The sequence below is a fragment of the Palaemon carinicauda genome, chromosome 8 (genome assembly GCF_036898095.1).
Source record: "Palaemon carinicauda isolate YSFRI2023 chromosome 8, ASM3689809v2, whole genome shotgun sequence".
NCBI classification, from domain to species: Eukaryota; Metazoa; Arthropoda; class Malacostraca; order Decapoda; family Palaemonidae; genus Palaemon; species Palaemon carinicauda.
This window is the reverse complement of record NC_090732.1, coordinates 127,292,738-127,306,570: the sequence shown is the minus strand read 5'-3', so window position 1 is coordinate 127,306,570 and position 13,833 is coordinate 127,292,738. Positions and strand designations below refer to the sequence as shown.

Genomic DNA, 13,833 nt, shown 5'->3' with positions numbered 1-13,833 from the left:
GAGTCTTCCTCCTATCTCCAAGAGCCTCGACCCACCGAGTCTTCCTCCTTCCTCCAAGGACCTCGACACACCGAGTCTTCCTCCTTCCTCCAAGGACCTCGACACACCGAGTCTTCCTCCTTCCTCCAAGGACCTCGACACACCGAGTCTTCCTCCTTCCTCCAAGGACCTCGACACACCGAGTCTTCCTCCTTCCTCCAAGGACCTCGACACACCGAGTCTTCCTCCTTCCTCCAAGGACCTCGACACACCGAGTCTTCCTCCTTCCTCCAAGGACCTCGACACACCGAGTCTTCCTCCTTCCTCCAAGAACCTCGACACACCGAGTCTTCCTCCTTCCTCCAAGAACCTCGACACACCGAGTCTTCCTCCTTCCTCCAAGAACCTCGACACACCGAGTCTTCCTCCTTCCTCCAAGAACCTCGACACACCGAGTCTTCCTCCTTCCTCCAAGAACCTCGACACACCGAGTCTTTCTCCTATCTCCAAGAACCTCTGACACACAGTGTCTTCCTCCTTTCTCCAAGAGCCTGAATACAGAAAGTCCCTTTCATTAATTTGATTGGTAAAACTGTTATATTCTATGATCTTAGCTTCTTTTAATAACCAAATTAAAAGTATGGGACAAGTGGGGATAGGGGCTAATGTTTTGAAAGCTTTTGTATTTGCAGAAGTTGGTGTCTCAGCCTCGTAACTAGAATGGCTTCTGGTATGTCAGCTGAAATCACCCTTTCCGCCTTTTTGATGCATTGAGAGAAATCTTCTGACACTTGTAATAATCTACCTTGAAGCTAACTATATACTGGCCTTACTTTTGTTCTATTTATTATAATTTTGTTATAGGATGTTAGTGGCTTGTGTTAAGTTTATATACAGTAATTCACTATAAATCCGATATTGATGATAAAATCCTTTGAGGTTGACTCAAATGGATTAAAAACCAAAAAAAGGGGAAACCAATTGCAAGGGCCTAGTAACTTTAATTTCAATATTTAAATGTAAACTAAAGTAAGCTAGAAAAAAGTGCTTCTTGTTACTAGGTTGGTCAGGGGTGGGCCTTGGTGGGGTTTCCCCTTTTAAAAAGAAATTGCTAACATAAAAGAGTAAGTAGCAATTGGTTGCTTATACTGATTGATTCTTATAGAATTAATTTTCAACATTACTAAATATACACAAACACTTAATTATGTTGTGTTTGAAATATCATTCGCGTAATATTCTTATGACGCTGCTACTTTTTTAAAGGTTTAACTCCTCCTCGTAACTCCTACTTTGTTGAGGTTGCTCATTATCTTTTTTTTTTTATTTGAGGGCTGGTAGGATGCCTGTAGTTGTAATTGGAATAGGGGTGGGGCCTGGGTTCTCATGCCGAGTTCTAGTAATTACAGGTTTTTCGCACTTCCACCGTGTAAAGGACGACGCTTTCTTTTGTGCAGTGGTCATCCTCCATTGGTCGGTGTTCGTGTTCAATACTTCAATTTGAGTGAAGTAATTTAGTGTATACTTAGTGGCATTGTTTTGAAATATGAGACTGCAATATCTTAATTGTCATTAAGAAGGGGGTGGGGGGGGGGAAGATAACGGATGGTTTTGTAATTACAGGATTCCTGTCTTGGTTATTCAAAGAATTCATATTGAATGGAAGTTGCTAAAGATTTGGAAGTTTGTGTTGATATTCCAGCAAGTAAGTGGGTTATTATATGGTTTATATAGTGAATATATGATTGGCCTGTACCCGTTGTAATTTAATTGTTGGAGTGGAGGGGGGGAGTTTAATCTCACACCATAGGTTCTTAGCCATTACAGAACTACCTGTCCAATTGAAGAGACGTCTCCTAAACATGCTTGAGACATTTCCTTAAGGTGCTGTCGACGTTCTTGTGCCGGACACTTGAGAAGTTTTGGATGATGCGGAAAACAAAAAGTTCCTATCAAAAGAAGGTAGTGTTGTTTGTGATGGCATCGCAATAGTCATTATTGGCGGGTAACTTTTAGATTATAGACATACGTATGGCAGAGTTTGTAATCTTGAAAACCTAACTTGTTAGGCTACGGAATTTCCGTTATTTGAGCATGAAGCTAAATCTAGAACTTTTTTAATGTTATGAGAGAACATCCAGGTTTTAGTATTCTTTTTCTCTTTCCTTGTCTTTATAGTTTACAATTTAAACCTGCAACAATATCGGTAGAGGAATTTTCCATTGAAAGTTATCGTATTTTATTTGGTATCCTTAGTGTAAGTGAAAGCCTTGAATACCAAATTATTAGGGTGTGGTCGGGGCAATAACAAATGGTATATTATATAACATTTCAGGAATGTGTTTTGTACAGAACCTTGCTTACAAGTACTGTAATGGGTTTTTCATGTTGAAATATTGAACCGGGTGGGATGGGGATTGTATTAACCTTTGGAGGAACTTGATAATTTCAGAATCCCCAAAAATAGCCGTCGTCCAGGAAGCTACAATTTCTTCTGCTACTATACGTGTGAGTTGGTACTCCGCATGTACTAATTGAAAGTGAAATTACCAGAATTAACAATCATTTTGAAGATAGTGGCTATCAGCAGTTAGCAATTTGATAATTTGTTTCAATATATTTGATCCTTTGAGGTTGGTGGAATTTTGTTTCTGGTAAGGTCTAAAAGAGTAAAGGTTTCATGATCTCTAACAACTGATTTTGTAGAAGTTTGTCAATGCTTGTCTTTAAAAAGCAATGAATTTTACAATATTATTCATTGATGCACATTAATTTTCTTTTACATTACTTATCCAAGTAAAGCTTGACTTTGAATTCATATTAATCCCTGTAGGGAATTGGAAAGCCTTATTAATGAAGGATTGTCATTTTTGGATGGGTGTTGGGTCTGGGAGACTCCAACACAACACAAGTTCTTTATAATTTCAGGATTAGAATTTCCTTGTTCCTTATCATTCACGTTGAAGTACAGCAAGTAGAAATTTCACTAAATGTGAATTTTTAGTTCTCTGATTTATAGATTCTTTTGAAATTTCAATATAGACAATTGCAATAGTGCTGTCCTGTGTTTTTTTTTTTTTGGGGGGGGGGTGGAACTAAGCACAATATCCTTGAATATTGCAGAATTACATTTCTGAAAGCCACCAGATCTACAATGTCCTCAAGTGTTTCGCTAACGATCCTAGTCTCGCACGTCCTATTCTAGTGAGCAGAAACCTGATGTTTTAGTGGTTATATCTTCCAGCTCTTTATGTACTTGGTTGATACTTTACAGAGTAATTTTAAAGTCTTTAATAAAAAATGATCTGGATCTTTAAGCATTCTAATCTGATATATTTTCAGTGTCAAATATTAGGTTCTATGATAATTGTAGTAACGAATAAACTAAATTTTATGGTTTTACAGTAAAGGTTGTGTAGCATTCTTTTTACACAATATGTTGAAGATTTCCTTGTATTTGTACTATAAATGAGTTTTTCATGAAGTATTTGGTTCTTTGGGGAGAAAGTTCAATACTACCTGATAATTGAATGAGGGGGGGTGGGGGGGAATTAATACAGAAGCTTGTCAATTTGCAGTATGGCACTTGAGAGCAGACCACCTACAGTTTATGGTGTGGCCCATGTGACTAGCAGTTAAATCTATACAGGTAGTTATTCTGAAGTTTAAATTTACTTTATATTTATTCGAATATCTAATTGACTTAGTTTTGTGTGTAGCATATTTGTTACTTGTCATGTTCTTAGATATTGAAGATAATAGTTTTGTGAGAAAGTGGTCTCTGGGAAACTACAACAATGTTCTTTTAAACATTTCAGGCAACTCCCGAACTTCCTTTGGATGATTTGTTGATGGTATACGCATGGGGAGGTTTGATGTTTACCGTCCTCGGAAGTATAGTGGGAAGGTTCAATGAAGAGACTGCGTGGAATGTTCTTGAAGATTTTGTATGGAGTCCCTTGGAGCACCTTGTTACATGAGTTGTCGATGGTCGGTCGGAATGTCTTCGGAAGTTTTGGTGATGGTCCCCTGATGTGCTGTGGGTGAGGTTCAACGCAGACATTCTCTGGAATGTCCTTGGAGCATCTTGGCAATTCTCGATGTTGATCCCTTCCAACGTCCTGGCAAGGTTGTTGTTCGATGGCCCGCTGCAGTATCCTGGTGAAGTTTAGCGCTGATGGTCCCCAGCATCGTCCTTGCAATGTTCTGCGTCGATGGTCCCCAGCAACGTCCTGGCGAGAGGTTCAGTGGCGATGATACCCAGCAACACCCTGGCGAGAGGTTCAGTGGCGATGATACCCAGCAACACCCTGGTGAGGTTCAGTGTCTATGGTCCCCAGCAACCTCCTTGCAAGATTCAGTGTCGTTGGTCTCTAGCAACATCCTGGTGAAGTTTGCTGGCAAGGTTGCATCGATGGTCCCCAGCAACGTCCTGGCAAGGTTCAATGTTGAGGGTCCCCAGAAACGGCTGGTGAGGCTGTCGATGGTCCCCTGCGACATCCTGGTGAGATTGTGTTGATGGTCCCCTGCATCATCCTGGCGAGAATGTGTCGATGGTCCCCTGCGACATCCTGGCGAGATTGTGTCGATGGTCCCCTGCGACATCCTGGCGAGATTGTGTCGATGGTCCCCTGCGACATCCTGGCGAGGTTGTGTCGATGGTCCCCCTGCGACATCCTGGCGAGGTTGTGTCGATGGTCCCCCTGCGACATCCTGGCGAGGTTGTGTCGATGGTCCCCCTGCGACATCCTGGCGAGATTGTGTCGATGGTCCCCTGCGACATCCTGGCGAGATTGTGTCGATGGTCCCCTGCGACATCCTGGCGAGATTGTGTCGATGGTCCCCTGCGACATCCTGGCGAGATTGTGTCGATGGCCCCGTGCAACTTCCTGACGAGGTTGTGTCGGTGGTCCCCTGCGACATCCTGGCGAGGTTGTGTCGGTGGTCCCCTGCGACATCCTGGCGAGGTTGTGTCGGTGGTCCCCTGCGACATCCTGGCGAGGTTGTGTCGGTGGTCCCCTGCGACATCCTGGCGAGGTTGTGTCGGTGGTCCCCTGCGACATCCTGGCGAGGTTGTGTCGGTGGTCCCCTGCGACATCCTGGCGAGGTTGTGTCGGTGGTCCCCCTGCGACACCCTGGCGAGGTTGTGTCGGTGGTCCCCCTGCGACATCCTGGCGAGGTTGTGTCGATGGTCCCCCTGCGACACCCTGGCGAGGTTATGTCGATGGTCCCCCTGCGACATCCTGGCGAGGTTGTGTCGATGGTCCCCCTGCGACATCCTGGCGAGGTTGTGTCGATGGTCCCCATCAACGTCCTGGCAAGGTTCACTGTTGAGGGTCCCCAGAAATGTCTGGCGAGGTTGTCGATGGTCACCTGCAACTTCATGGCAAGATTTTGTCGATGGTCCCCTGCAACATCCTGGCAAGATGTAGTGTTGATGGTCCCCTGCAACGACATCTTGGTGAGATTGTGTCGATGGTCCCCTGCAACGACATCCTGGTGAGATTGTGTCGATGGTCCCCTGCAACGACATCCTGGTGAGATTGTGTCGATGGTCCCCTGCAACGACATCCTGGTGAGATTGTGTCGATGGTCCCCTGCAACGACATCCTGGTGAGATTGTCGATGGTCCCCTGCAACGACATCCTGGTGAGATTGTGTCGATGGTCCCCTGCAACGACATCCTGGTGAGATTGTGTCGATGGTCCCCTGCGACATCCCGACAAGGTTTGGTGTCAAAGTTCCTTTGGAACATCCTGGCAAGGTTTGGTGTCAATGGTCACCTTACACATCTCGGCAAGGTTTGGTGTCGATGGTCTCCAGCAACATCCTGGCGAGGTTGTGTCGATGGTCCCCTTCAACAACCCGGCAAGGTTTGGTGTCGATGGTCTCCAGCAACATCCTGGCGAGGTTGTGTCGATGGTCCCCTTCAACATCCCGGCAAGGTTTGGTGTCGATGGGCTCCAGCAACATCCTGGCGAGGTTGTGTCGATGGTCCCCTTCAACATCCCAGCAAGGTTTGGTGTTGATGTTCTCCAGCAACATCCTGGGGAGGTTGTGTCGATGGTCCCCTTCAACATCCCGGCAAGGTTTGGCGTCGATGGTCTCCAGCAACTTCCTGGCGAGGTTGTGTCGATGGTCCCCTTCAACATCCCGGCCAGGTTTGGTGTCGATTGTCCCCTGCAACATCCTGGCGAAGTTGTAGATGATCCCCTGCAACATCCCGGCCAGGTTTGGTGTCGATGGTCCCCAGCAACATCCTGGCGAGGTTGTGTCGATGGTTCCCTTCAACATCCCGGCAAGTTTTGGCGTCCATGGTCTCCAGCAACATCCTGGCAAAGTTGTGTCGATGGTCCCCTTCAACATCCCTGTAAGGTTTGGTGTCGATGGTCCCCTTCAACATCCCTGTAAGGTTTGGTGTCGATGGTCTCCAGCAACATCCTGGTGAGGTTGTGTCGATGGTCCCCTTCAACATCACGGCAAGGTTTGGCGTCCATGGTCTCCAGCAACATCCTGGCAAGGTTGTGTCGATGGTCCCCTTCAACACCCCGGCAAGGTTTGGTGTCGATTGTCTCCACCAACATCCTGGCGAGGTTGTGTTGATGGTCCCCTGCAAAATCCTGGCAAGCTTCGGTGTCGATGGTCTCCAGCAACTTCCTGGCGAGGTGGTGTTGATGGTCCCCTGCAACATCCCGGCAAGGTTTGGTGTCGATGGTCTCCAGCAACATCCCTGCAAAATTTGGTGTCGATGGTCCCCAGCAACATCCTGGCAAGCTTCAGTGTGTATGGTCTCCAGCAACTACCTGGCGAGATTGTGTGGATGATCCCCTGCAACATTCTGGCAAGGTTTGGTGTCTATGGTCCCCTGCAACATCCCAGCAAAATTTGGTGTCGATGGTCCCCTGCAACATCCCAGCTAGATTTGGTGTCGATGGTTCCCAGCAACATCGTGGCAAGGTTCGGTGATGGTCCCCTGATGCGCAGTGGTGAAGTACGACGACAAGGCTCCCTGGAACGTTGTTGAAGGCTTGTCGATGGATCCTTGGAGCAACCAGACAAGATTCAGTGTCGATGGTCCCCCTGGAGCGCCGTGGTGATGACGCCTTAGAATGTCCTTAAAGGTTTGTTGTAGATGACTTAGCAATTCAATATGAATAGATAGTATTGATAGCCTCATATACAGTATAGGGTTTTATATTTGAACAAGATAAGTGATGAAATTATATTTTTAGATTATATGCCAAGGACTGACAACTTTTGAATTGCAGGAATTGTTTGGAGGATCTGCTTTGGGAGGGAAGCACTTCTCTGAAACTTTAAAAAACTTCATTTGGTTAGTATTTTTTCATGGTTTTTTACCATCTAATTATTGCATCGTGTAAAATACATACTTGATAATGAGAGGACTAACACTATTAATGAAGATGGGTATGATTAAATGGTATATTGTGCTAATTTATAATGGTTATCAATTTTAAATATCATGAACATATTAATATTTTTCAAACGGCAACTTATGACTTTTAGTTGGGTTGAGATTGAGGATAAGTACAAGAAATTAATTCAGTTCAGGTAATATTTAATCGCAGCATTTGAATGAAAATTGCAAATAATGTACCACCTTTGCCTTTTTTTTTCTCCTAAAGGTCTTGAACAAGAAGTATTCCGAATTACCCAGGGTCCAAAAGGAGTAGGATCCTCCATAACTACTGGTCCTAAAGAAGAGGAACTCGCACACACCAAGGAACGGGAGTCTGCTCTGTTCATGGTCCCAAGGAAGCAATATGCTTGGGTCATGGTTTCGGGAGGAGCGTCTGCAATGTCCCTTTTACCGTCTCTACACAGATCTGTCCATCCCAATGTCTCGTAGAATAGGCATATGTGCTGCCTGTGGTCATATAGAAGAATAGTCAACGCTGCCTGTGGTCCTGTAGAAGGGCTGGTTTGGTGGACGTGGAGTCATGGAAGGAAATGGCGCGTCTGTATGGTTCGTAGTGGTTCAGAAAAAGTGTACACAGTCCGTTTGTGGTCCTGAGGAAGTGGTGCCAGCACAATCAGCGTAGGTCCTGAGATAGAGATGTCCGTGAAGTCTGCATGACCTGTGGTGGTCCCCGTGAAGTCTTGAATGGTCCTTGTAGCAAGTGTGCATCGTACGCATGGTCTGTGGACCCAAAGGAGAGGTGTCGATAGTTTCCTCCGTTGGATATCGGCCAGTCTTTTCTTGGAAGATGCATGCAGTCTTATGCTGAATGAATGGAGGAAATCTGCTTGGTGAAGTCACTTGGAAGAAAATATTAAGGCCAAGGAAGACAGAGATGTAGCCATCCCGGAAGAGGCCTAACGATTTGCTTTTGTGTTAAAATGAGGATGAAATGTTATGAAGAAAATATTTTGAGCTTAAAATTTTTCAACTACAGAATGGTTTTCATAGTTCTGGCTGGAAATACATGGATTAGAGAATTTAATATTACAAAATATCTTGACAATTAAGTATTGATGATCTGCATCTTATTTTTCACGTTGTAGGTAGGGGAGGACGCACAATAAAGAAGGAAATCCGTAAGTTTTGGGTTAGAGAAGCACAACAACAGTAATTTGGTTCGATTTGGTGTTTGTTGGGGATGGAAAGATGTGCGAGGGAGCCAGCATGTTCGTCGCGGAACCCTTTGTTGCGGGTAATGGTCTCCTAGGAGAATTTGAGACGATAGTGAGAGACGACCTTAAAGCAGGGCTGGTGGTATGGAGACGCTGGCTTTTCTATAGTTTGGCTCATCGTGCAAATTAGCAATAATCAAGGAGGAAGTTACCGGAAGTTACTTTTATAAATTTTTGCTCGACTGATATAGGTTTTTCAAGTATCGATCAAGTATTTGTAATAATTCTTTGTTGTATATGAATTTTGGAATAATTTTTATGAATTCAGTTTTTATAAAGAGTTTGGCTTTACATACATAAAATTTTTGTTTGACTGTGCATAGTTTAATTTAAAACTAACATCTCTGCAGTATAGTTTGTTAAGCTTTTTAAATATATTGTAGAACTATTCTTTGAAGATATCTCAACCAGAAATGAACATTTGCAATTGTTATGAATACCAGACTATTAAAAAGAACTAGATTAATATAATGTTAACTTGTTTGCAGCCTACACAAACGGTTCTCACATGAGTTTGGTGGGGGTGTCCCAAGAAAGAAGTTTGGCAGCCGGCAAATCGTGTTAACAAAGAATTTTACTGGGGAAAAGTGCTGTTGATAAATTGGGCCAACAGTCATTTAGGTTACTGTAGGAGAGATGTGACGGACTTGATAAGGACAGTTCGGACCCGCATATTATGGTATGGGAGGAGTCGTGCCAGGCTCTTGATGGCAGAGACGCAGTAGGTCCGACGTACTCTATTGGCAGATCTCCGAGTTTGGGGTATCGATTCTGCACTTACCGAGGAAGAGGACGACTTGCGGATCTCCGAGTTTGGGGTATCGTTTATGCACTTGCTGAGGAAGAGGGAGATTTGCAGTCCTTAAAGTTTCAGGAATGGCCGCCTGTTTTTTTTTTTTATCATAGTTGTCCTTAATTAAATGCATCCAAATTATATTAATTTGCTGGTTATTTAATATTTGTAGAATCTTGGTAAAGACTTGAAAGTTCTTGATTGGTCAAATAGCTTAGTGGTCAGTACTGTAATTGCTTCTTAAAGACCAGTAAATTTTGCTTAGAGAGAAAATATCAAAAACAAAATTGTTCCTTACAAATTATGTAATTTTTTATTGCACCCTGCTGTAAGTATGTCCTAGGTAGCACAGCGGAACAGATTGGTTTACTAGAGAAAGACTATCTTGTCAGGATAACGGTCGAGTGGGATCGAGTGGTTGGTGGTCTCTTGGGTGCAACTGTTCCGTGGCAGAGAGATTGACTGGTTGTTGGTCCCATGGATGGTCAGCAGTTGTGTGGAGAATCTCTGGCCATTGTTTTTGTGGGAATGCATCCGTGTAGCTGTATGGTCCTCTACCCCTTACTAGAGCATCTGCAGTCCGAGGTTCCAAGACTAATTGTGTGGGGCCAGTCTGTGGTTCCGAGAAGTCTGCGTGGCCAGTCTGTGGTTCCGAGAAGACTGCGTGGCCAGTCTGTGGTTCCGAGAAGACTGCGTGGCCAGTCTGTGGTTCCGAGAAGTGTGCGTGGCCAGTCTGTGGTTCCGAGAAGTCTGCGTGGCCAGTCTGTGGTTCCGAGAAGTCTGCGTGGCCAGTCTGTGGTTCCGAGAAGTCTGCGTGGCCAGTCTGTGGTTCCGAGAAGTCTGCGTGGCCAGTCTGTGGTTCCGAGAAGTCTGCGTGGCCAGTCTGTGGTTCCGAGAAGTCTGCGTGGCCAGTCTGTGGTTCCGAGAAGTCTGCGTGGCCAGTCTGTGGTTCCGAGAAGTCTGCGTGGCCAGTCTGTAGTTCAAAGGAGTGTGCGTGGCCAGTCTGTGGTTCCGAGAAGTCTGTGTTTACGAGAAGACTGCGGGGCCAGTCTGTGGTTCCGCGATGAAGACTGCGGGGCCAGTCTGTGGTTCCGCATAGTAGTCTGCGGGGCCAGTCTTTGGTTCCGACGAAGAGAAGTCTGCAGGCCCAGTCCGTAGTTCCGTGAAGTCTGCGGGGCCAGGTCGTGGTTCCGTGAAGTCTGCGGGGCCAGGTCGTGGTTCCGTGAAGTCTGCGGGGCCAGGTCGTGGTTCCGTGAAGTCTGCGGGGCCAGGTCGTGGTTCCGTGAAGTCTGCGGGGCCAGGTCGTGGTTCCGTGAAGTCTGCGGGGCCAGGTCGTGGTTCCGTGAAGTCTGCGGGGCCAGGTCGTGGTTCCGTGAAGTCTGCGGGGCCAGGTCGTGGTTCCGTGAAGTCTGGGGGGCCAGGTCGTGGTTCCAATGAGAAGTCTGCGGGGCCAGGTCGTGGTTCCGTGAAGTCTGGCGACCCGTGAAGTCTGCGGGGCCAGGTCGTGGTTCCAATGAGAAGTCTGCGGGGCCAGGTCGTGGTTCCAATGAGAAGTCTGCGGGGCCAGGTCGTGGTTCCAATGAGAAGTCTGCGGGGCCAGCCCGTGGTTCCAATGAGAAGTCTGCGGGGCCAGGTCGTGGTTCCAATGAGAAGTCTGCGGGGCCAGCCCGTGGTTCCAATGAGAAGTCTGCGGGGCCAGCCCGTGGTTCCAATGAGAAGTCTGCGGGGCCAGGTCGTGGTTCCAATGAGAAGTCTGCGGGGCCAGCCCGTGGTTCCAATGAGAAGTCTGCGGGGCCAGGTCGTGGTTCCAATGAGAAGTCTGCGGGGCCAGCCCGTGGTTCCAATGAGAAGTCTGCGGGGCCAGGTCGTGGTTCCAATGAGAAGTCTGCGGGGCCAGCCCGTGGTTCCAATGAGAAGTCTGCGGGGCCAGCCCGTGGTTCCAATGAGAAGTCTGCGGGGCCAGCCCGTGGTTCCAATGAGAAGTCTGCGGGGCCAGCCCGTGGTTCCAATGAGAAGTCTGCGGGGCCAGCCCGTGGTTCCAATGAGAAGTCTGCGGGGCCAGCCCGTGGTTCCAATGAGAAGTCTGCGGGGCCAGCCCGTGGTTCCAATGAGAAGTCTGCGGGGCCAGGTCGTGGTTCCAATGAGAAGTCTGCGGGGCCAGCCCCTGGTTCCAATGAGAAGTCTGCAGGGCCAGCCCGTGGTTCCAATGAGAAGTCTGCGGGGCCGGTCTGTTGTTCCGAGGAAGAGGAGTTTGCGGGGCCGGTTCGTAGTTCAGAGAAGTGTGATTCGGAAGAAGAGAAGTCTGCCTGGTCAGTCCGTGGTTCGGAAGAAGAGAAGTCTGCCTGGTCAGTCCGTGGTTCGGAGAAGTCTGGCTGGCCTGTCCGTGGTTCCGAGGAATAGGAGTCTGCAGGGCCAGTCCGCGGTTTGGAGGAAGAGAAGTCTGCAGGGCCAGTCCGCGGTTTGGAGGAAGAGTAGTCTGCGGGGCCAGTCCGTGGTTTTGGAGGAAGAGAAGTCTGCGGGGCCAGTCCGTGGTTTTGGAGGAAGAGAAGTCTGCGGGGCCAGTCCGTGGTTTTGGAGGAAGAGAAGTCTGCGGGGCGAGTCCGTGGTTCTGAGAAGTCTGCGGGGCCAGTCCATGGTTTTGGAGGAAGAGAAGTCTGCGGGGTGAGTCCGTGGTTCTGAGAAGTCTGCGGGGCCAGTCTGCGGTTTGGAGGAAGAGAAGTTTGCAGGGCCAGTCCGTGGTTTGGAGGAAGAGAAGTCTGCGGGGCCAGTCCGCAGTTTGGAGGAAGAGAAGTTTGCAGGGCCAGTCCGTGGTTTGGAGGAAGAGAAGTCTGCGGGGCCAGTCCGCAGTTTGGAGGAAGAGAAGTCTGCAGGGCCAGTCCGCGGTTTGGAGGAAGAGTAGTCTGCGGGGCCAGTCCGTGGTTTTGGAGGAAGAGAAGTCTGCGGGGCCAGTCCGTGGTTTTGGAGGAAGAGAAGTCTGCGGGGCCAGTCCGTGGTTTTGGAGGAAGAGAAGTCTGCGGGGCGAGTCCGTGGTTCTGAGAAGTCTGCGGGGCCAGTCCATGGTTTTGGAGGAAGAGAAGTCTGCGGGGTGAGTCCGTGGTTCTGAGAAGTCTGCGGGGCCAGTCTGCGGTTTGGAGGAAGAGAAGTTTGCAGGGCCAGTCCGTGGTTTGGAGGAAGAGAAGTCTGCGGGGCCAGTCCGCAGTTTGGAGGAAGAGAAGTTTGCAGGGCCAGTCCGTGGTTTGGAGGAAGAGAAGTCTGCGGGGCCAGTCCGCAGTTTGGAGGAAGAGAAGTCTGCAGGGCCAGTCCGCGGTTTGGAGGAAGAAAAATCTGCGGGGCCAGTCCGTGGTTTTGAAGGAAGAGACTAGTGGTCATTCTGTGATTCCCAAAGAAGGCATTTGAAGTGGAGTTGTTAGTCCTGTGGAAGAGATGTTTGCACCACCAGTCTGTGGTTCTAAGGAAAAAAGAGTTGGATTGCCTGGAGAGATCCGCTACAAATGCCATTTACGGACCTGTGGGTTGCTGATGGTTACTTGGAAGAAAATGCAGTCTTAATTGATGTTTAACGGGGGAAAGTGGGAGTGATCGCTATTCTTCTGAAGTGGCCAAACTCTGCCATCTTAAAGGATGGTCTTACAAAAGATTTGCATAGTTGAAATATATTTGTTTTTGATTTTGAAGCGCAAGTATACTAGTATGGAAACTAAATCATTAGAGATACCGTACTTTAGCATTAGTGCACTGATTAAAGCCTTATTGTTACTAAAAGTGTATTAAAGTATTGGTAGTAGGATGAAAATATTTTTAAAGAAAGGCAGTTTTGACATAGTTTCTGTTTTGTGTAAAATTCTTGGCTGAAAAAGTGGCTTAAAGAGAATATTGATAAAATGAAATTTAGATTCCCCAGAAACTCAATTTTGAGGATGCATTAGTTTCACATTTCTTTCATTATAGGTGGAGGAACGATCGGCACAATTTGGGATCGGGTCGGTTTAACCAAGAGAAGCGCGGCCGCAATATCCGGTTTATTTAGAAAGGTTACAGCACATAACGAGATGGGTTTAGGAGGGACGCTTCGTCAGAATCTTCCGTTGCAACGTACGTTTCAAGGAGGTAGAGGGAGAAAAGACGACAGAGGAGCAAGGTCTACTAACTATATAGGATTGCAGATTAGAGCGTTGTGGCTAAGGAGGGTATTTCGAAGGGAGTGGCTGGTGTCGCGAATATTATGTTACTTATGTTGGATCCTTTTTATCAATCGGCTTTATAACTTGAAACCAGGGAGTATTTTTTTTTCTTGTGGTATATAAACTTTGTTAAATATTAGTGGAATTGATTCTCGCTTGTATAGTTTTTGCGTAAATTTAAATTATTCAGCAGTAACTTAACTTTTAATCTCTTCTATCAGAGAT

The 13,833-nt window shown here is 47.1% G+C and overlaps 1 protein-coding gene and 1 long non-coding RNA gene across 2 annotated transcripts in view; one reads left to right on the top strand and one right to left on the bottom strand.

Moving 5' to 3' along the window:
• LOC137645912 (uncharacterized) overlaps positions 1–10,398 on the top strand; it is a 213,544-nt gene extending 203,146 nt beyond the window's left edge. The window contains exon 3 of the long non-coding RNA XR_011045364.1: positions 7,626–10,398. This is a non-coding gene — a long non-coding RNA (uncharacterized lncRNA). The remainder of the gene's footprint in view (positions 1–7,625) is intronic.
• Positions 10,399–10,453: 55 nt separating this feature from the next.
• Positions 10,454–13,229, bottom strand: LOC137645435 (uncharacterized). The gene is made up of 2 exons (XM_068378243.1): positions 11,260–13,229; positions 10,454–10,916 (listed from the first exon to the last, which is right to left on the bottom strand). Exons 1-2 carry the CDS (start codon positions 12,483–12,485, stop codon positions 10,454–10,456), a joined length of 1,689 nt encoding a protein of 562 aa, XP_068234344.1. The 5' UTR covers positions 12,486–13,229.
• Between the last annotated feature and the right edge of the window lie 604 nt (positions 13,230–13,833).